The sequence below is a fragment of the Mustela erminea genome, chromosome 1 (assembly GCF_009829155.1).
Source record: "Mustela erminea isolate mMusErm1 chromosome 1, mMusErm1.Pri, whole genome shotgun sequence".
Classification (NCBI taxonomy): domain Eukaryota; kingdom Metazoa; phylum Chordata; class Mammalia; order Carnivora; family Mustelidae; genus Mustela; species Mustela erminea.
The window spans coordinates 57,683,515-57,706,495 of record NC_045614.1 but is presented as its reverse complement, the minus strand read 5'-3'; the positions used below and the strand labels follow the sequence as shown (position 1 = coordinate 57,706,495).

At 43.7% G+C, this 22,981-nt stretch overlaps 1 protein-coding gene across 1 annotated transcript; it reads right to left on the bottom strand.

The window, feature by feature from the left end:
* Window positions 1-152: 152 nt before the first annotated feature.
* HMCES (5-hydroxymethylcytosine binding, ES cell specific) lies at window positions 153-22,702 on the bottom strand. Its single transcript, XM_032334914.1, has 7 exons — window positions 22,531-22,702; window positions 21,796-22,001; window positions 10,735-10,878; window positions 10,138-10,263; window positions 5,978-6,159; window positions 2,270-2,462; window positions 153-820 (listed from the first exon to the last, which is right to left on the bottom strand). Exons 2-7 carry the CDS (start codon window positions 21,976-21,978, stop codon window positions 584-586), a joined length of 1,065 nt encoding a protein of 354 aa, XP_032190805.1. The 5' UTR covers window positions 21,979-22,001; window positions 22,531-22,702; the 3' UTR covers window positions 153-583.
* Between the last annotated feature and the right edge of the window lie 279 nt (window positions 22,703-22,981).

Here is a 22,981-nt window from a genome sequence, read left to right as displayed (position 1 = left end):
ACAACAAGCCTTTCTGCTGTTTCCAAAAAAGCAATTTCCTTCACAGAAAGCCCTAGTGCTCCATGTTTGTGACAAAATCCATTCCTTAGGACTGATGCCAGGAGAAAACTGTAAGACCCAGAACTTCCCCTGTAGCAGCATTTTCTGAAATGTAAACAGTTTATCAAATATAATTTATTCAGAAACAAATACAATGTTTTAAGAACTTAATTCCAAAAGGGTGACAGAACCCAAAAGCTGAGCAGAAAACAGCCTTCTGTGAGCAGTACCAGTCTGCTGGCAGTACTGAGAACTGCCAGCAAGGTCTAGCACTGAGAGAAGGCTCTACCAATCATACCAAGTATAAAGGACCCTATGAATTACTGATGCTGGTGGTCCCTTACTCTTCCCAGGCTGCCCATTTGCTCTACTCTGGGTTCCTGGTTGCAGCCAGGATAGCCACTCACTCATGAATCCACAACTGTCAACTAACACCCCGTTATCTCATCCAAAAGCCAATCTACACATGTGTAACACTAGCATCTGTTATCTGCAACAAAATTTAGTGCAGCAAACCATGGTGTTAGTCTCTGAAAATCTGGTGTTACTGGTTGTGAGGCCGCTTGGCTTCGGGTTCCTCCTCCTTCTCCTGCTTCAGCCATCGCTCCAGGAGTCCTGCACTTCCTCTCTTGGTGGGGAGTGGGCTCTTTTGTAGGAACTGGCTGGACCACTGGGGCACATCTGACTCTGCCTTTGGGGGCGTTTTGGGCTCTTCCTTTTTGGGGGACTTTGTGGCCAGCCACTGCATCATCTTCTGGCTACTACCACTTGCCTTGAGCTCCTAGGAGAAAGAAGAAAATGTTCAAACCACCCAGCTCAAGCTTTTGGGAACAGGCCAATGTCAAGGGAAGAAACAGGGTAAGAGGTATTAGGTACTGACCCAGGCTTGGAAAATGTTACTGAGAGCCAGATGGAGCTCACTGGTCAAGAGTGAGGAGAAGAGTGAGCAACTGAGTGTGCTCCAAGGAGTGCAAGGATTAGGGAGGAGCTCTTAGAGCAGATCTCAGAGATGAGATGTGTGGGACCAGTCAGTCAGAAAAGAGCTGACAGGCATTCCAAACTGGTGCATTCTCACAGGAGAGGGTAATTAAGTGTGACCAGGCTAAGTGTTGGGAAATGAAACTGGAGAGGTATGGCTTCAAAAAGTCACCATGATTAAGGATTCAGCTAAGGCTGAATACACTGACCTGTTTCCCCACTGTGCAGCCTGTCCTTGACTGGCACTGTTCCCTCCTGCTCTCCACACCTGCACTCTAACCCTCAACCAAAGGTTTTGAATTCCCATAATGCCACTTCTCCAGAATGGGAATTCTTCAGGAGTAAAGACCATGGCAGAAATGGGGCAGTGTCTAGTACACAATGAATGTGTATCATTATATTTTTACATTTTAGAGACATCTAATGAATAAAAGGATCAGGACTGCAGGAGTTTGCAGAGAACTGAGACCAAAAAACAAAAAAACCCACGATGACACTTAGTATGAAAAACTTAGAAACTTTCAGAAAAATGGGGAGTTAGCTGTTTTGTAATTATTGTCTGTAACACTTCTCAGGCATTCTAAGAAGTCTATTCTTGGAACACTCAGAGCCATGGCCTACTTAAGTCCCTCGGTGCCACCTGGAAACAACTGGTATTCCTAAAGCTTTGCTCTGTAACTTCTGTTCCCACTGGAGGTCTTTGGTCTGTTCACCTTCCCTTCAAAACACATCTAGATGTTTGCCAATCCTAAAAAGTTAAAGTTCATGTCAGGAATGTTCTCAAATCCTCCTGAAGGAGTAAAAGGATTGGAACTCCTTCAACTTGTAGTTGGGAAAGCAGAGGTACAGGAAAGAGACAAAAAAAACTCCACAGTTGCAGACAAAGATACAATTATGGACAAGGGCTCCTTTGTCTGTCTTACAACTGCCCTCTAGATGTGGAGTCCTCAAACATGGTTTATCAGACTCACTGAAGCAGCTCTTAATGACACAGAAGCCCAAGCCCATCCCTGAATACTGACTCAATAGGTCTAGATAGGGTCCAACATTTTACATTTCGAAAGTGCTCTCCTGAGGAGTCTAAGTCACAACCAGTTTTGAGAATAATGCTCTCCTTGATCTTGCCACACATAAGGAAATGTGAATCTTGGATGATTAAAATTAAAGCTGATTGTGAAAGGCCATATCCTAAAAGAAAAAGATATTCTGACATAAGACAGAAAGCTCAGAAAGGATCGTTAGAGGCCCCTACCTTTTTGACCAGTAAGTTGAGAGGAGCCAGACATTCAGGAGTGTTGTTTCGGGTGTTGTTCACCACGCAAGAGACTGGATGGAAGGTGATGTTCTCTGTGGGGTGGATTAACTTCAGAGCTTCCTGAGTCGAGACCTCACCAAAGTCAAGCCATTTAGAGACTTCCTCCTCTCCATCTAATATGGCAGGCATCCTAGCCAGCGAGGTAGAGACATTAGATGGGAGGTAGAGGGAGAATACGGACAGAAGGGACACCTGAGTCAGCACAAATCATCCTAAGGAGAAACCTGTCCTCTCTCTACACCTCATGTGCTGATTTGCTGCCATGTGCTCCCTGACCACAACTTGACAGGGCATGAAATTCGACCCTACAAGAGCCAGCTTACAGTTTTATGGCAAAGACAGTGCATAGTGTTATGACTGGATCCACTGCACTCCAATGTACATCCTCATTGGTGAACTTTCTATGATGACTCAGCCTAAAATTAAAAGGAAAATCTGCCTATCAGTAATAATCTCTAGATTTACAGTAAGAAAGAGCTGTTCACCTAATTGTGAACTCTAGGAAACTATGCCTTAGAAAGCAAGAATGCTGCTCCCTAAGATGACTCCTGGTACCCACGGAGATGTTAGGAAAAGATCCTGTTTGGTTTTCAGTTTATGTCCTAGGCCAATGCGAAGCATGCTACACATTCGCTGATGGGTGGTACAGTTCATTTCAGGAGATAAATGCAGAAAAATCTATTTTAATAATTAAAAGTGATAACTTCAACAAATCAAATGTGTACTTTAAAAAATACTTTACAAAATTGGGGCACCTGTGTGGCTCAGTGGGTTAAGCATCTCACTCTTGATATCAACTCATATCATCTCAGGGTCATAAGATAGAGCCCCATGACAGGCTCCACTCTCACTGGGGAGTCTGCTTGAGGTTCTTTCCCTCTGCCTCTCCCAGCTGCTTTCTAGCTCTCTCTAAAATAAATAAATAAATCTTTTTTTTTTTTTTTTTAAGATTTTATTTATTTATTTGACAGAGATCACAAGTAGGCAGAGAGGCAGAGAGAGAGGGGGAAGCAGTCTCCCCGCTGAGCAGAGAGCCTGATGTGGGGCTTGATCCCAGGACCCTGAGATCATGACCTGAGCCGAAGGCAGAGGCTTAACCCACTGAGCCACCCAGGCGCCCCAATAAATAAATCTTTAAAAAAAATTTAGTCTCGGGGCGCCTGGGTGGCTCAGTGGGTTAAGCCTCTGCCTTCAGCTCAGGTCATGATCTCAGGGTCCTGGGATCGAGCCCCATGTCAGGCTCTCTGCTCAGCGGGGAGCCTGCTTCTCCCTCTCTCTCTGCCTGCCTCTCTGCCTGCTTGTGATTTCTCTCTCCGTCAAATAAATAAATAAAATCTTTAAAAAAAAAAAAATTTAGTCTCTGAAATCCAGAAGTGTTTTCTGATGAATGGCATCTCTGCATTGTATTACAGTTCAGTTGGAAGTAACTGGAACATTTTACTTTTCTTTTTTTATAAATTAGTTATTTATTTGATCAAGAGAGAGAGAGAGTATGAGCACATAAGCAGGGGAAGTGGCCTGCAGAAGGAGAAGCAGGCTCCCAGCTGAGCAGGTAGCCCAACACAGGACTCGATCCCAGGACCCTGAGATCATGACCTGAGCCAAAGGTAGACACTTACCTGATTAAGCCACCCAGGTGCCCCATGCTTTATTTTCTTGGCAGTGCATAAAATAATGTTTTATTAAAAAAAAAAATTGTGTCTTAGATTAGATGAAACAGGAATTTATCTTAAATTAGCAAAAAAAACCCACGACTATATCACATGAAAGTATAATCTCACACAGAATGCTTAGGACAAGGCTAAAATAGATAATCCTATTTTGTGCAACACTACATTCTTTTCAGCAAAACATCAAGTATCACTTCTGAGGGCACTCAGATCTGGCAAAACCTGTTAAAGTGTTACACACATATAATCTATTATGCCAATGCTTGCTTTTTTTTTTTTTTTTTCAGGATTTAGCTCAAAACATGTGAAGCAGTGCATGTAGGTGGAAAATTTTTAAATACTGACAAGAACCTTAACTATTAGAGCATCTTCAAAGTAAAAAGAGAACATGTGATATCTCCTTAGCAACAGACATAAAGGAATGAACCAGTGACAACATCGTGAAAATAAAAGGAATGTCTATGGCTGCAACAACTTCAAGAAGTATCATGAAGTCAGTATCAATCAGATCTAAAGGAACAGAAACAATGAAGAGATTCTTTAGCATATAGACTGAATGCCAAACATGAAAAAACTGCTTTCTCAAAAAAAGAATGCATTATTTATACATGAAGACCTGAAAGACCACAGAAGTGGCTCCTCCGAGTGCTCGTAATAGATGGCTTGGTGGTTTCAAACGGTGATGCAATTTCCAAAGCTTTCAGTGTCAGAAGACATGAGCATGGATGAAAATGCTGAAGAATTTTCAGCAGTTAGTAGAGAAGGAGGCTATACGCTGGATCAAAATGTTCAATTTTGATTAAATTCGTATCTATTATAAATGCATGCCTTGAAGCAACATATCTTTCTTTCTTCCTTCTCCTTCTTCTTCTTTTTTTAATATTTTATTTATTGGGGCACCTGGTTGGTTCAGTCAGTTAAGTGCCTGCCTTCAGCTCAGGTCATGATCTCGGGATCCTGGGATGAGCCTAATGTCGGGCTCCCTGCTCAGCGGGGAGCCTGCTCTCACTCTCTCTTTCAAATAAATAAAATCTTGGGGTGCCTGGGTGGCTCAGTGGGTTAAAGCCTCTGCCTTTGGCTCAGGTCATGATTCCAGAGTCCTGGGATCCAGCCCTGTATAGGGCTCTCTGCTCAGTGGGGAGCCTGCTTCCTCCTCTCTCTCTCTCTCTCTGCCTGCCTCTCTGTCTACTTGTGATCTCTGTCTGTCAAATAAATAAATAAAATCTTAAAAAAAAATAAATTAAATAAAATCTTAAAAAATATTTATTTGAGAGAGACAACAAGAGCACAGAGGGAAGTGAGACGAAGCAGACACCCCGCTGAGCAGAGAGCCCTACATGGGGCTCAATCCCACAACCCTGAGACCACGACCAGAGCAGAAGGCAGACACCTAACAACTGAGCCACTAGGCACCCCAACATTTCTTTTACCCAAGATTATGATGGGAGCCAGAGGCACCCAGGTACCCACTGAAGGAAAATTTCAAAGGCAGAAAAAAATGCCCCAGGATTTAAAGCCACAAAACATCACAAATTTTGCATAATCTTCTCTCCATTTCACGATAGCTTATAAGCTACAATTTCTCTGACACTCATTTTCCACCAGCAAATTCTGGAACTTTCTAAGGTAAAGTGCCATATTTAATGTAGTATCTATGTAGACAAATGTGACACTATTTTTAATAGGTCCCTATTACTTTTTAATACGTTCCTGATATATTTTTAGGTTTTGTCCCCCTAAGTCTGCTTTTCCCATAAGTTACTGGGTTTTCACTGTACAGTTTGGCATAATGTAGTGACTTTTAGGAATGCATGTCATATTATAGCCAAACTGACCATAACTATATTTTGTAAAGCGACTGCTACTCTAAATTTGTGCATACTGAAACACTGGATCCAAAAGTTACTTATCTAAAAGCAGAGTACAAACCCTCCGCTGACCCCTTTTGGACCCAGGGATTCGAACTGTGACTTGCCTAGGGTGAATGTCATTCAAGCTTTTGCAGGAATCTACTGTGATGATGGTGTAGGAATACACGAGGTCTCCTCCTTCTGGGGACTCCCAGCAGTCAAAGATCCCCGCCATTGTCAGCAGCCTCCAGTTGTCCCAGACTTTCTCCCAGTGCTCAGGACCGTCCACAGCGCCAACACTACCTGACTGGAAGCAAAGTACGTGGGCAGATTAGATACTCAGCAGCCCCCTCATACACATAGGTTGGCTACTACTTAAGACTTAAAGCAATCATTTTGCAAGTACTTCACCCCATGTATTATTGCTATTATTATTTTTAAATTTATTTTACAGGCAGAGATCACAAGTAGTCAGAGACATAGGCAGAGATAAAGATGGGGAAGCAGGCTCCCCGCTGAGCAGAGAGCCTTGATCCCAGCACCCACTGAGCCACTCACGCGCCCCATCACCCCACATATTATTAACTCCTCTTGATCCTCTGTTGCCAAAAGAAGTTTGATGGCAAGTACCCACTGAAGCTATGGATTTATGGCTCAACAATTTCAGAATACAATCCAACATCACCAATGGGCATTCAGGCCTTCCACAACTCAGCCCATCATTTTAGCTTTTACTAATAATTTTAATTTGAACCAAACCCAGCTATCTGTAAATGAAGCCCTTGTGCAATTTTGGGCCTTTTTATCTTGCTAGAGCAAATTCCTCTGCCCAAAATATCCTGCCATTTCTCATCATGCCAGCTCCTACTTGCCATTTAAGATTCAGTTCAAGACCTAGAATACAGAAAGCAAGTTAGAGTACCCCCTCCACTCTAACAGTAAGAAAAAAGCTAGATAATTTACAAAAATCATAACTTTTCATTTTTATTATTTTATCTTTATTTTTTATTTTCAAGCACCACGGGAAGCCCACTGCAGGGCTTGAACTCATGAACCTGAGATCCAGACCTGAGTCGGATGCTTAACCATCTGAACCACCCAGGCACCTCCAAAATCACAGCTTTTCTTAAACTCATCAGAAAACTTGGGACGCCTGGGTGGCTCAGTTGGTTGAGCGGCTGCCTTCGGCTCAGGTCATGATCCCAGCATCCTGGGATCGAGTCCCACATCGGGATCCTTGCTCTGCAGGGAGCCTGCTTCTCCCTCTGACTCTGCCTTCCACTCTGTCTGCCTGTGCTCGCTCTCGCTCGCTCTCTCTCTGACAAATAAATAAATAAAATTAATAAAAAAAAAAAAAAAAAGAAAACTGAGTTCACTGGGCAAGAAACTGGCATGAACTTTATGGGAAGACAGGGGCCTCCAAGGGATGAGAGAAACATAAGCACTGGCTTACTGGTGGCAACAGGAGGAAGACAAGGCCTTCATTCAGATAAAATTATTACCAAATTGCTAAAAGCAATGTGTGGGCTAGCCTGAGATCCCAGAACCCCTGAGAGCTGTAGACATCCAGAGAGTTTGCATTAGCTTGCAGATTCTTCTCCATGAACTTTCCCAGCTGCTCACAAGAAAGATAGGGGCACAGCAGAAGACTAGAGAAAGCCTTCCATGCTGGTGCATGCCTAGAGGAGGGGAGCTCTCTTATATCAGGAAAGGCACGAAGCCTCACCCAATCACTTCTCATCTAAGAAACAAAAGCCTTAAGGGGCCAGGATATGGGTAATAAAGCCTACTGCCCCTAAGATACAGGTAAAGAATCCACTGAGTCTGGGGAAGGGTTAAAGAAAAATCCTTCTACTCCCCTAGGAAAGGAGTAGGATCCCTAAGAAAGCCTGGGCCTGACAGCCAGGGCCACAGATCTGCCTGAGACGGAGGCTGTATGAAGACATTAAAGAACACTCTCCCACCCTTTAGATGAGTAAGCACCACCTGGACAGCAACAGCAGCCTAATTCTAGGGAAGAAGCAAGAGCATGGAGAGATCCTTTCCAAAGCACAGGCCTAAAGGGAGGTACTACAGCTGAAGGAAGCAGGGCTAGAGAAAAGCCCTCTGGAAAATCACCCTTACCCTGAACACAAGATGGCACAGAGAAATTTAAAGCCTGTAGTGAATAAAGGTAATTGTAACAACAAAACCAGTTCAACTCCTGATAAGATCCACTCAATCTCACACATTAATGGCCTATTAGAAGGGTAAGTATATCCATTTCCAGACATAAATATTATTCATCTCGGTCTCAATGTATACCAGTCAATCAAAAATTACAAGACAGGGACACCTGGGTGGCTCAGTTGGTTGGGCAGCTGCCTTCAGCTCAGGTCATGATCCCAGCATCCTGGGATCGAGTCCCGCATCGGGCTCCTTGCTCGGCAGGGAGCCTGCTTCTCCCTCTGCCTCTGTCTGCCTGTGCTCGCTCTCTCTCTGATAAATAAATAAAATCTTAAAAAAAAAAAAATTACAAGACAAATAAAAAAGCCAGAAAACCCAATGAACCGCCAAGAGATACAGAAATCAACAGAAGTAGACTCCAGATATTTCTTTTCCCAAATACTGAAACTATCAGAAAGGGAATTTTAAAGAAGTTTAATTAATAAGTTAAAGACTCTTGTAGAAAACATAGACAACATACATTAACAGAGAATAAATCTTGGCAAAATAAGAAAGAAGACTTGACAAAAACTAACCAAACTACAGTACAGAGAAAAATAAAATACACAGAAGAAAAAATTCAAGAACTATGAGACAGGGTCGCCTGGGTGGCTCAGTGGGTTGATCCTCTGCCTTTGGCCGAGGTCATGATCTCAGGGTCCTGGGATTGAGCCCTGAGCTGGGCTCTCTGCTCAGCGGGGAGCCTGTTTCCCCTCCTTCTCTGCTTGCGTCTCTGCCTACTTATGATCTCTCCCTCTGTCAAAGAAAGAAAGAATGAATGAAAGAACAAACTATGGGACAATATCAAGTTGTCTAACGTGTAATTAGAATCCCAGAAGTGAAGAGCAATGAGTAAGAAGAAATACCTGAGTATATGATGGCTGAAAATTTACCAAAAATTATGAAAGACACAAAGCACAGATTCGAGGGAGCTCAGAGAACATGTCAAACACACAAATACACACATGCATAAAAACTACACACTCATACTCAGACTGCTGAAAACCAAAGAGAAAATCTTGAAGGCATTAGGCAAAGAGAAGTGGTAGAAGCACACATTACAAACAGAAGAAAAAAGACAAGAAATTACAGTAGACCTCTCAAAAGAAACTAGAAGAGCCAGAGGCAATGGAGTTTTTTTTTTTTTAAGTGCTGGAAAAAACACCCCAAGAACTGCCAACCCAGAATTCTACACAAAGTGAAAACATCACTCAAAAATGCAGATAGTGATGTCAGGAGCTGGGGGCAAAAAATGATTAAAAATGGGCATGAGGGAGAAAAACCAGGAGAGACTCTTAACTACAGGAAACAAACTTGAGGGTTGCTGGAGGGGAGGTGGGCGAGGGGTACGGGGTAATTGGGTGATGGACGTTAAGAAGGGCATGTGATGTGATGAACACTGGGTGTTCTATGCAACTGATGAATTACTGAACACTCTTATCTGAATGCTACATGTGAAACTGATGATGTACTATATGTTGGCTAATTGAATTAAAAAATGGGCATGGGGTTTCTCTTTGGGGTGATAATAATGTTGTGAAATTAAATAGGATGGTTACCCAACATTTTGAATGCTAAAACCACTACATACTTTAAAAGGGTAAATTTTAGGGGCACCTGGGTGGCTCAGTGGGTTAAAGCCTCTGCCTTCGGCTCAGGTCATGATCCCAGGGTCCTGGGATTGAGCCCCGCATTGGGCTCTCTGCTCAGCGGGGAGCCTGCTTCTCCCTCTCTCTCTCTATGCCTGCCTCTCTGCCTACTTGTGATCTCTCTCTCTGTCAAATAAATAAATAAAATCTCTTAAAAAAAAAAGGGTGAATTTTATTAAATGTAAGTTGTATCTCATGAAGAGAATCATGATGATTAAAAAAATGAACTAAAAAAAAATGAACACTTTGAATATACTAAAAAAAATCACTGACTTGCATACTCTAAAAAGGTGAATTTCATGGTGAATTATACCTCAATAAAGCAGTTATTTTTTTAAAAAGTTCTGAAAGAAACAAAATGTCCTTCTTTGGATTATCCTTTCCAAATCTATCCCCTTCCAAATACCAACTGTGAACACTGTTGACAGTACCTCTTCTGTTTTTGCTTGGGGGAAGTAGATGAAGTATGGCTGCCTTTGGCTATTAACCTGACATCGCTGCCACTCATAGAATCCATCTGCTAAAACGACACAGCGTCTTCCCTTTCCGAGAGGTACCTGAGGGAAAATGTGAGCAAGATAAGGTTTTAGTGACACAATGTGTCATGGACTTCAGTTAAAATCTCAGGTCACCAATGTATGCAGACTTTAGAGCAGTTATTTAATTTCTCTGTACCTCCCTTTTCTTATATAAAGTTACCACTCACATAGCTATTGAAAAGATTAAATAATATACTCCAGCCCCAGCTGCATTAATTATAAGTGCATGAGAACCTCCAAGTGAAGACTGTCTAGTTGAACTCAGTCAACCTACAGAATATGAGAAATAATAATAGTTTTGTTTTAAACCACTAAGTTTTGGGATGACTCATCATGCAGTAATATATATTAACAGCACTCAACATTATTAGCAACTGGGAACACACTTTCCAGGAGAACCTTATTTTTTTCCTCAGGTATAGAAGGCACTAACAGCTCTGCTGGAAAAAAGACCAGAGTATGTGCCTTTTCCCTAGACTCACTACCTACCTTGAAGGAACGTTTCTCCATTATGGTATCACTACGACAGTTGGAAGTGTTGAACTTCAGCTTAGAAGGATCACTCTCCTTGAACCAAGATGGAACCAATCCCCATCGCATGGGAGCAATGATACGTTCAGATGAGTCTGCATCCTGTGATGGGAAAAGGTTAATATCCAGTGGAGATAATGAAATTTAGAAAACCAAATGTGGCACATGCATTACATTACACTGAAAGACAATATTATACAGAGATTATTAAAAGGGAAAGATTCTACTTGAGAAAAATTTTATTTAATTTATTTCTTTCAGCAGTTTTCTTAAAAATAAAGATTTTATTTATTTATTTGTCAGAGAGAGAGTGAGCACGAGCAGGGGGAGTAGCAGGTGGAGGGAGAAGCAGGCTCCCTGTTGAGCAAGGAACCCAATTCAGGACTTGATCCAGGACCCTGGGATGATGACCTGAGACGAAGGCAGACATTCAACCGACTGAGCCACCCAGGCATCCCTTGAAAACCATTTTAACGATTTATCACGATGTGAGTAACTTGAGTTCTTTAGCATTTATCAGAATATAAGACATAATGCTTGGGTAAGGTGGGGGATACAAAGAAGTTTAGCCTCTGCAAACGTTTACTTAGTGTCTTGTATGAGAGACATGCTAGGCCTAGCAGTTCATGCGGCCCAGGTCTCAAGAAGCACATGTCACAGACAATAATACAATGAGCTACATGCTATGATCAAGGCACACACAGGGTGCTGTGGGGCACATGCAAAAGTGCTTAACCTCAAAGGGCTTGCACCATAACATATAAGGCCACAAAGACATTAAAATATTAATAATTTGAGATACAATAGGCTAATGGCCATATAAGTGGTACATATGAGGAGCAGCAAAGGAGTTCAGTTCCATCTCTCACTGTGAGAGATGGATCAGAGAAGTATCAACTTCTTAGAAGGGACAGAAAGGACAGGGGTGGGGTGGGGGTGGTTCTTAAATTAGATTCCACAAGAGGTACAGAATGCAGACAAAGAAGAGATGGGAGGGAAGACTAGATATGAAATTAAATGAACAGGGGTGCCCGGCTGGCTCAGTTGGAGGAGCATGTGACTCCTGATGTTAGGGTTCTAAGTTTGAGCCCCTCACTGGGTATAGAGATTATTAAAAGCAAATACACTTAAAAAAAAAAAAAAAGAAGGAAAGAAAGAAATTAAACGAACAAAGAGGCAATGTCAAGAATGTGTAGGAAGTCGTTTTATGCAGAGAAGTAACAGCAAGCCTGAGGATGCTATTTTTAGAAGAGCTTGCTTACAAGGTTGGCCCTCAGCATCTGGGAACTTGGATTTTTTAAAGTTTTCCCCTTTTCCCCACTGACAAGGATGGTTTGGTTTACTCTGCCTACCTAGTCTGTGCAAAAATGAGGTTTAGGTGATTATCTGCTTTCCTTCTGGGAGTGTGGAATTTTGGTGCTTGCTAGGTGGAGTACCCAATAAAAACCTCAGGCTTTTGGGGGGGCTGGCTTAATCAGTAGAACTTGTGACTCTTGATCACAGGGTCATGAGTTTGATTCCCACATCGGGTGTGGAGCCTATTTAAAAAAATAAAACGGGCACCTCAGTGGCTCAGTGGGTTAAGTGTCTGCCTTCGGCTCAGGTCATGATCCCAGGATCTTAGGATGGAGCCCTGCATCAGGCTCCCTGCTCAGCTGGGAGCCTGCTTCTCCCTCTGCTTGTGCTCCCCTCTCTCAAATAAATAAAATCTTTAAAAAAATATATGTATTTTTAAGGATTTATTTATTTTAGAAAGAGAGAGGAAAGTGCATGTGTGACTGGTGGGGAGAGGCAGAGGGAAAGAGAGAGTCCTCAAACAGACTCTGCTGAGCATGGAGCCCAACTCAGGGCTAAACTCCAGGACTGAGATCATGATCTGAGCCAAAACCATGAGTTGGCCACTTAACAGATGGAGACACCCAGGTACCCCTAAAATAAAATCTTTAAAAGCAAAATGGAACAAAGCAAAGCAAAACAAAACAAAAAACCTTGAACTTTCAGTTTCTAGTGGGTTACCCAAGACAGAAACACTACACATTACTACATTTTTCACTGCTGGAGAAGGAACATGCCTAGTGTATCCCTCCTCACAGGAAGGAGGGAAGATAAGGAAGCTTATGCATGGATTTTTTCCAGATTCCTACTGGTGTCTTTTTCCTTTTTTTTTTTTTTAAAGATTTTATTCATCTATTTGACTGGCAGATATCACAAGCAAGCAGAGAGACAGGCAGAGAGAGAGGTGGGAAGCAGGCTCCCCACTGAGCAGAGAGCCCAATGCGTGGCTCAATCCCAGGATCCTTTAACCCACTGAGCCACCCAGATGCCCTGGTGTCTTTTTCCCTTACTGATTCTATTATGTATCCTTGCACTGTAACAAACCTTAGCCATAATATGCCTTATATGTTGAGTCCTTCCTAATGACCTCCAAATGTGGGGATACCCTTGGGGGACTCTGACACATGGTTGTGTAAAAATTTTTGATGGGTAACTGGCTTCTTGAGAACTTGATGAAAACTACAGATTAAAATGCCTACCTGTGCATGCACACACACGCACACGCACGCAGGCACATACACAATTACATATGTTGTAGTACACTACGGGTTGGAAGACACCATGAGCAGACAGTGCATTCTAGGTGCTACCATAGTGGTTTGGGGGTAAGGATATGGTGGGTCTCATGATGGTAGTAGTAAGAATAAAAGACACCAAAAAACAGACTAAAAATAAAACTGTGCTGGTAAATGGAAAAAGAGAATAGGACAGATTAAATTTTTAAGCCTAGAAGAATGAGCATAAGAGAAAATTCTGAAGAAGGACTTGATCTGGGAAAAAGATCATGTGTTGAATTTCAGATAATAGTGGGGAAGTCTATTGCAGTTCTTTGTTTTGTTTTCTAGTTTGTAGCTGTAGGAGTTTAAAGAAATGGTTGCAAAATCTTTGATACTCTTCTCATTGAGAGGTGAAGTGTATGTTTCCTTCCCTTAAATCTGGATGGGCCTGTGATTCACTTGTAACCAACAAAATGTGGCGCAAGTGACTCTATATGATTTCTAAGACAAGGTCATAAAATGTGTGTCAGCTTCTTCTTGCTTGCAGAGACACTGCTTCTGAAGCACTGAGCTGCCAAGTAAGAAATCCAGCCACCCTAAGACTGTCACGCTGTGAAGAAGCCCAGGCTACATGGAGAGGCCACATGTAAGTGTTCTGGTCAACAGCCGAAGTTGAGAACCAAAGCCAATTGCCAGATAAGTGAGTGAAAATATCTCTAGATCAGAGGTTGGCAAATTCTCCTTCCTTCCTTCCTGTCTCCCTTCCTTTCTTTTAAAGATTTTATTTGTTCATTTGAGAGGGAGAGACAGAGAGACTATGAGCAGGGGGAGTAGCAGAGGCAGAGGGAGAAGCAGACTGCCCACTAAGCAGGCAGCCAGACATGGGGCTCGATCCCAGGACCCTGAGATCATGACCTGAGCCCAAGAGAGACGCTTAACTGACTGAGCCACCCAGGTGCCCCAGCAAATTTTTCTGAAATGGCCAGATATTAAGTATTGTAGATTTTGCAGGTCATATAGTCTCTATTACAATTATAATATAACTACTGTTACAGAGACAAAGCAGCCATAGATAACAGATAAATGAATGGATGTTTTTGCGTTCTGTAACATTTACAAAATGGTCAGAGGGCCCTAGTTTTCTGATTCCTGCTCTAGATGATCCTAGCCCCAAATATCAGGTCTTCTCAGGTGAAGCTCAGACTTCAGGGAAGAGACAAACCATACCTGTAACACCCTGTCCTCATCCCTCATTGGTGAATGGAACAAAAAGGCTGTTTAAAGTCACTAGAATAAAATCCAAGCTATTTATTATGTCCAACAAGCACTGAGAGATATGGAATTAAAGCTTAAGAGAGAGGCAGCATGGTACAAAGAATGGGTCCACAAACTTTTTCTGTGAAAGGCAGAGAGTAAGTATTTTTGGCTTTGTGAATTCATATAGTCTTTGTTGCAATGACTCAAGCTACTCAACTCTACTGCCTTTAGTTATTATGAAAGCAGACAAAGAATGAAGGAGCATGGCTGTATTCTAACAAAACTTTACAAAAACTGGCAGGGGGCTAGATTTGATCTGAGGACCAGTTTGCCAGCCCCTGGTATAGAGAAAAGAATAAAGTCTTTGCAAGAAGACCCTGATTCAAAAGTCCTGTCTCTGCTACTTATGAGGTTGGACTAATCTCAACTTCCTGGACCCTCAACTTTCTAGATCTATAAAAATAGAGTGAACCAATACCTACCTTGCAGGATCATTTAATCATGACATGAAATAAGCACACAAATTATAGTTTATCATCTTTCTAAGGTTAGAATTAAAAACAAATAGTAAAATTTTCTATGTGAAGGTAATTGTTAAAGCCGTGAGGATAAAGTTTCTTAGAAAGTAAATTGGGGCTCCTGAGTAGATCGGTTAAGTGTCCCAATTCTTGATTTTGGCTCAGTTCATGATCTCAGGGTCTTGAGACCGAGCCCTGCATAAGGCTCTGTGCTCAGCAGGGAGTCTGCTTGAGATTCTCTCTCTCAAATAAATAAATAAACTTTAAAAAAACCCCACGATTTAATTAATTTATTTGTCAAAAAGGGAGAGAGAGCATAAGCAGGGGGATAGGCAGGCAGGAGGCAGGCTCCCTGATAAGGAAGGAGCCTGATTGATGCAGGATTGGATCCCAGGACCCTGGGGTCACGACCTGAACCAAAGCCAGATGCTTAACTGACTGAGCCACCTAGGCATCCCCCCAAAAAATAAATCTTAAAAAAAAAAAAAAAAAAAAAAAAGTAAATCAAGCACAGGATTTAACCTGGGGGGGGGGGGGTTCAAAAAGAAAACACAGTAATGAAGGAAAACAGAATCTAGATAAAAGTACCTAGAGAAATGAAAAGCAGAATGAGAAAGAATGAGTAGAAAGAGAAAAGTCAAGAGGATGCAATTCCAAGAAAAGAATCATCAGCGGCAGTTCTGTCTCCAAAGGGCTTCCCTTTGTATAAAGCTAATTGGCTACCCCCACTGTGTTCCTTGTAAAATCCTGTACCTGTTTCTTCCCAAACTTGCCTATATCAGATAATCCCCTTTCTCTCTCTCTCTCTCTCTCACACCACACACTCCATTCTCATTCAGGCAGTTAGGTTCTACAAAAGTCACTGCAAACACTGAATCTGTGAATACTGGAATACTGAACTGCTGCCCTTTTTTTTTGAACTGCTGCTCTAAGGGAAATACAGGGTTAGGTTCCACCTGCTATGGAGACATTTTTATCAACTGAGCAGTATACAACCTTGTTCTGTATCTCTGTTTGAATTCATGACCAACAGCACTGTAACTCATGCCTGAATGATGTTTATCTAATACGTTTTCCCCTATAAGTCATATTACAACCTTCTTGCACTTAAGAATACAAGCCAGCACTTTAGCATAAAGTTATGGTTGGGGGCAATTTTATTTCTTACTATTTTAAAGATATGTACATATGTATATAGCATGTATGTAGTTTTGACAGAGAGAGATACAGTGAAAGAGGGAACACAAGCAGGCAGAGTGGGAGAGGGAGAGCTTCCCGTGCAGCAGGGAGCCCGACATGGGGCTTGATCCCAGGACCTTGGGATCATAACCTGAGCTAAAGGCAAATGCTTAATTACTGAACCACCTAGCGCCACACTTGGGGACAATTTTAAACAGTGAAATCACCAACAAAATACACAGGAATGCAAAAAAAATAGCACTAAATCAACTCCATGAAGGGTACTTGTTTACAACATAAGAGCTAAAACAAGAAGGTAGAGCTTTGCTGGGAATGTGTACATTGGGTCACTCAAAATTTCCTCTACTCCATGCGTCCATGAATGGCTTCAAAAACAACATGAGTATTATTTTGGGGGAATATAAATAATTTTAGGAAGCAGGCAAATCTGCAAACTTGAAATCTATGAATAATGAGGATCAACTGTGTATGTATGTGTATGTGTATGTATATATGTGTGTATTCTTCCCCCTTAAAGACAGAGGAAGCCTGGGTATACTATATGCCAAGAGACAGGAAAAACAAAAGCAATTAATGAGTATGCAGTGTAAGGAAAAGACTACCCTAGAAGAAAGAAATGGTAGCGTAACTGAACTTTTTCTTTTTTTCTAAAGATTTTATTTGATAGAGACACAGAGAGAGAGGGAACACAAGCAGGGGGAGTGGGAGAGGGAGAACCAGACTTCTTTCTGAGCAGGGAGCCAAATATGGGGCTTGATCCCAGGACCCCAGGACCACGACCTGAGCAGGAGGCTGAGGCTTAACGACTGAGCCACCCAGGTGGCCACAAAACTGAGCTTAACAGGAACTTGCTCTCTGGTGAGTTACAGATAAAGACTATATCAGTTGTTGTCACACAAAGGAAACTTTATTTGCAGCAAATAAGAAGGGGGTAAGTGGAGATGGGGGTGGTGGTGAGTTTCTTTCTTTTATTTAGAATTAGGATGAATATTTAGAAAGGGAAGCTTTATCATCTCACGTAAAGGGAGACATAAGGGCGTGTAAAAGTGACCTTAAGGTTACACAGATTTGCCTCTAACACTTCTTATGTTATGTTAATGAAGCCTGTGGTCCAACTAGGGCGGAGACTTTAACATTAGGAAGCAGAGGTAACTGTAGGATAAGGTAAAGAGTCTGTCCGCAGGATGGGGCTTGGGGTCATTATCTCAGGTAAGGAATGCAGGACCTTGTTTATTTCTGAAACAGCACTGGGGAGTTTTACCAATGATCGTCTCTGATAAAGCTAGAGGCTATTTCCTGACCTGGTAGACACTGTTTTAAACATTCCCTTTGTTCCTTTAAATCTTTAGCTATGGAGTTTTGTTTGTTTGTTTTGGTGGTAATTCTGACACCTCCTGGGAAGTTTTGCAAGAAGTGAGCTTTGGCGGGTTGCCTTGGTGGTTAAGAGTCCGAATCTTGGCTGGGTTCATGGTCTCAGGGTCATGAGGTCAGACTGCACTCAGCCAGGAGCCCCTCTCTCTGCACTCCCTCCCTCAAATAGATAGTCTTTATTTTTTATTTATTTTATTTTAATTTATTTTTTCTAAAAAAGATTTTATTTATTTATTTGACAGAGATCACAAATAGGCAGAAAGGCAGGCAGAGAGAGAGAGAGAGAGAAAGGGAAGCAGGCTCCCTGTTGAGCAGAGAGCCCGATGCGGGGCTTGATCCCAGGACCCGGAGATCATTACCTGAGCCGAAGGCAGAGGCTTTTAACCCACTGAGCCTCCTATGCGCCCCTATTTTTATTTTTTAAAGATTCTATTCTATTTAAATAGAATTCTATTCTATTTTAAAGATTCTATGTTATCTATTTGAAAGAGATAAGGAGAAGGCACAGGCCAGGTAGGAGCAGGAGTGGGGGGAGGGGTAGAGGGCGAGGGAGAAGCAGACTTTCCAGAGCAGGGAGCCTGACTTGGGGCTGGATCCCAGGACACCCAGATCCTGACCCCAGCTGAAGGCAGATGCCCAAACAACTAAACTACCCAGGTGCCCCAATAAATAAAATCTTTAAAAAAACAACAAAACGTGTGCTCAGGTAAGTAAAGCCAATAGTACACAGATCGCAGAAAATAGCTGGGGGCCTAAAATGACTAGTCTCTTATGTCATGATAGCTATGTCTCATTTAATTTTTCTGGGGACCCAACTATTTTTTTTTATAGCAGGGTAGAAAATGTAAATCCAAGTGTTAATCTCATCTGAGATAGGAGGAAGATGAAGAAGGTTCAGGGCTTTTGGGGCAACTGGATGGCTCAGGCAGTTAAGAGTCTAACTCTTGATTTTGGCTCAGGTTGAAAATTCTGGGTTGTGAGATCAAATGCTTTGGGTTCTGTGATCAGCGGGGAGTTCGCTTGAGATTCTCTCCTTCTGCCCCTCCCCATACTAGTGCATAGGTGTGTGTGCTCTGTCTCTGAAATAAATCATAAAAAAAAAAAAAAGAAAAAAGGAAAGAAACAGCTTTTGTGAATCCTCTGTTCAAGAATCAAGCAGAAGAGCCCCCTATCCAAAGCATAAATGATAACATTATACAATGGTCATCTAAATGATCTTTGATCAGGAATTTGCAAGACAATCACACCCTAAATTTGATATTCTCAATGTGCAACTTTGACAAACTTTCCCCACCACCAAGATCTAGCAGAGAGAAAATGGGGTATGCTACTGGCATCTGGTGGATAGAGGCCAGTAATGCTGCTAAATATTCTGCAATGTACAGGACAACATCCCACCCAAAATGTAAATAGTGGCAAGGTTGAGAAATCCTACCTTCCAAATCCCCCTGATCATCACCTTTAATGTTAGTATGTTCACTGGACAATTCTAAGCCAAACCAAAACATGAGGCTGCCCCCTCTGGGAACAATAAATAGAAAGTGGCTGAGAGGCCAAAATACTGAAAATATTGCTCAGTATTAGTCATCTTTTCTTTCTTCCCTTTTGGACTTGTGACCAGAACAGCTGGTAGAGCTGGGGTAGATAAATGAAAGAGGAAGTAATTTGCAAATCAGAGGTTTCAAATGCAAATGTGCCACACAGGCCGGCCATTGATGGTACGGATTAAGGAACAGCTATAATGATTCTAATTTTGTTTTATAATTTACAGGTATGAGACACATGGAACCTCATATATTTATTAAAATTGGGAAACCCCAGAAATTTTTTAAAAAAGATTTTTATTTATTTATTTGACAGACAGAAATCACAAGTAGGCACAGAGGCAGGCAGAGAGAGAGAGAGAGAGAGAGAGAGGAGGAGGAAGCAGGCTCCTCGTTGAGCAGAGAGCCCATTAGGGGCTCAATCCCAGGACCTTGGGATCCTGACCCAAGCCGAAGGCAGAGTCTTAAACCCACTGAGCCACCCTGGCGCCCTGGAAACCTCAGCAATCTTAACAAAATTTGTTAGATGTGTGGAGTCAAAACACTACACTAGTAAATTCATACCACTGATGGAAAGAGGGGTGGGGCTATGTTTGCTAGGGGCTCCACCTTCTCCATTCCTAGTTCTAGGAAGCACCCACTTCTTGGGTGCTTTGGACCACAGTCCCAGCTCTGTCCCTTCACTTACTGGGTAACCCCAAGACAAGTTATAATATTTCTAAACTTCTGTCTTTACATCTGTTAAATTTTTCTTCCAGCTAACATTCATTCTATAAGTCTAAAGACGTGGTATTGAGAGAACCAAGGCTAAAAAAGGCACATACATTTAATCCGTCTCTCTTTTCACTTCAAATAAGGCCTTCCTGATTTGTTTCAGGAAACATGTTTTATTCTTTCCTTTCCCAGTTAAGGTTTCCCAATGATATTTATTTTTATTTTCCTCTCAGTAAAAAAAAAAAGTTTACTAGTTTCTTTCTTTTTTTTAAAAGACTGTATCTATTTGACAGAGAGAGAGAGACATCACAAGTAGGCAGAGAGGCAGGCAGAGAGAGGGGGAAGCAGGCTCCCCGCTGAGCAGAGAGCCCAATGGCTCCATCCCAGGACCCTGAGACCATTACCTGAGCTTAAGGCAGAGGCTTAACCCCTTGAGCCACCTAGGTGCCACAAGTTTATTAGTTTCAAAAGGGAAGGATGCACCCAGTAAAAATAGCTCAAGAATAAACTATTTCATGTATAGGGGTTCATTCAACCGGAAAGATCAACGTTTGGTATGCTTACTTCAAATATAGAAATGAACCGTGACTATAATATTATCACAAGAATTCTGACAAGTAGCAGGGGTACAGCCGACTTTATAAAAAGTGATTTAAGTATTATGGATCAAATAGAATAAAAATCCAGGATGGAAATAATCATGATTTTTAATAACTTTTCACGGACATTTAAAGTGCTTTAAGGGCGCCTGGGTGGCTCAGTGGGTTAAGCCGCTGCCTTCGGCTCAGGTCATGATCTCAGGGTCCTGGGATCGAGTCCCGCATCGGGCTCTCTGCATAGCAGGGAGCCTGCTTCCCTCTCTCTCTCTGGCTGCCTCTCCGTCTACTTGTGATTTCTCTCTGTCAAATTAATAAATAAAATCTTAAAAAAAAAAAAAATAAAGTGCTTTAAGATACGGAGGAGCCCCTCCAGGGCACAGTCTGCTGAGCGTCTCACTCTTTGTTTCAGCTGGGTCCTGATCTCAGGGTCCTGGAATCAAGCCCCTTTCTGGCTCCCTGCTCAACATGGAGTCTGCTTGGGATTCTCTCTCTCCCTCTGCCTCTGCCCCTCCCACTTGTGCTGGCTCTCTAAAATAAATAAATAAATAAAATCTCAAGATAAAAAAATAAAATGCTTAAGACATGGAGAAACCATTCATTTCTGGAATTAAGCATTTTATTTACTGCATGCTAGCACTGGTGCCCACGTGCATGCACACATGCCCAAACACACGTTCAGGAGATAAAGAACCAAAACATGATCATGAATTACTGGTCACTCCAACACTACAGAAGAAATACTGTAGAAACAGTGAGTGCAATTTAACTTCAGACAACCAAACCAACCTCATCAGTTCCTAGCTTTAGTAAAAGACACACATCAACAGAAGCATAAAAAAATGGGAACTTCCATGTTCATGGAACACCAAGAGGGGTTTCAGATTGAGGTAGTCTTAATCCTGCCCTAGGCCTAGAGATTCTGGTTCACCTGGCCGGGTAAGGGGCATGGAAATCTTTTTTTTTTAAGATACTCTAATGACCCTGATTATCAGTGAGGTTTGAAAGATGCGATCCTAAATAGCGTATTTAAATAGGGGGTTCAAAAAAATTTGGCGCGCATTCCGACGAGCCCAAAGAACAGGACCTCATCTTCTAAAATGAGAAAATGCTGATCAAACTTCTCTTTGCAGTGAGGTCGGAAGTGGTTCTCAACTGTGGGGTCAGAACCCGTGCGCAGAGGCTGAGCGCGCGTCAAACCCAACCCAAGCGGATGAGCATCCCCCGTGAGTCCAGAAGGCGGCCCCGCACAGACACCAGCGCTTACCTTCTCAAAGTGCAGCCGCGACAGCAGCACTGGGCTGCTGGACTGCGGGCTCTTGTTGTACGAGGGGCAGTACTTGTCGGGGTCCTTCCACTCGGGGAGCCGCTGCCGGCCCTGCCGGTCCCGATAGGCGCACGCTCTGGCCAGCACATCTTTAGGCAGGTGACAGGAGGTGCGCCCGCACATGCTCGCGCGCGACCCGGCACGGCCTAAAGACAACAGCACGGCGGGGCGGTAGCGCTAGCTCACCATCTCCAGACCGCACAGTCGCCGCGGCTGGCCATGCCAGCCTGGCCGAGACCCGACGCGCTTGAGGGAGGCGGCCCCCGCGAGGGGCCATTCTTCAGCTGAGGCCCGAGGCGGACCGAGGCACGGGGGCGGTCTCCGGTCACTGCCGGACCCTTTCCGGCCTCAGCGTCCCGGCCCCGCTCCTCCTGCTCACCTCCCCTGCTCTTCTCGCCTTCGGCCCCGACTACAGCCCAGAGGCGGGGCTCCCGCCCTCCAACTCCAGGACTGCAGCCCGCGCCGCCAGGACGTCGGCTCTCCCGGCGGGAACTCGGTCTGCTCCTCAAGGCCAGGGCCTCCGCGCCACCGCCCCTCCTCACGTCCAGCTCTGCCCGGCCGCCCGCCAAGCCTCACCTCACCACACGTCCGCCTCCGCCCAGCCGCCAGCCCCGCCTCACCTCACGTTCACCTCGCGTCCACCTCGGCCCGGCTGCCCGCCCAGCCTCACCTCACCTCGCCTCACGTCTCCTAGGCTCGCCCCAGTCCACCTCGGCCTGGCCGCCCGTCCCGCCTCACTTCACGTCCACCTCGGTTCGGTCGCCCGCGACGCTCTCCTCCCGCAGGCTCTCAGACCGTGTCGGCGCGCGCTTCGCCGTCAGGCCCCGCCCCCAGCGCCGTCGGCCCCGCCCCCACGCGTTGGGAGGTTCCGGGGGCGTCCGGCGCGCCCGGGAATTTGAATCTTCTGAAAGGACCCCAAGAGAAGGCTACGACTGGCTGTGGGGACTCCCAGCTCTCCTCCAACCTCGCCGGTCCTCCTGCGAGGTTAAGCCCGGCTCCCACGGCCAGCCGCAGGAACCGGCTGGGGCCGGCTTATCCCCGCTGGGCTGGCAGAGTCCCAGGGCGCGTGGGGTGCCCGTGTCGATTCCGCAGGAGCCAGAACTTAGGGTATCAGGTCGTTGTAGGG

Excerpts from the sequence above, each read along its gene's own strand:
- HMCES (XM_032334914.1), bottom strand. The coding sequence starts at position 21,978 with ATGTGCGGGCGCACCTCCTGTCACCTGCCTAAAGATGTGCTGGCCAGA. Across the intron at positions 6,160-10,137 it reads CCCAAGCAAAAACAGAAGAG|TCAGGTAGTGTTGGCGCTGT; the intron begins GTACTGTCAACA and ends CTTTGCTTCCAG. Across the intron at positions 821-2,269 it reads TCAACTTACTGGTCAAAAAG|GAGCTCAAGGCAAGTGGTAG; the intron begins GTAGGGGCCTCT and ends TCTTTCTCCTAG.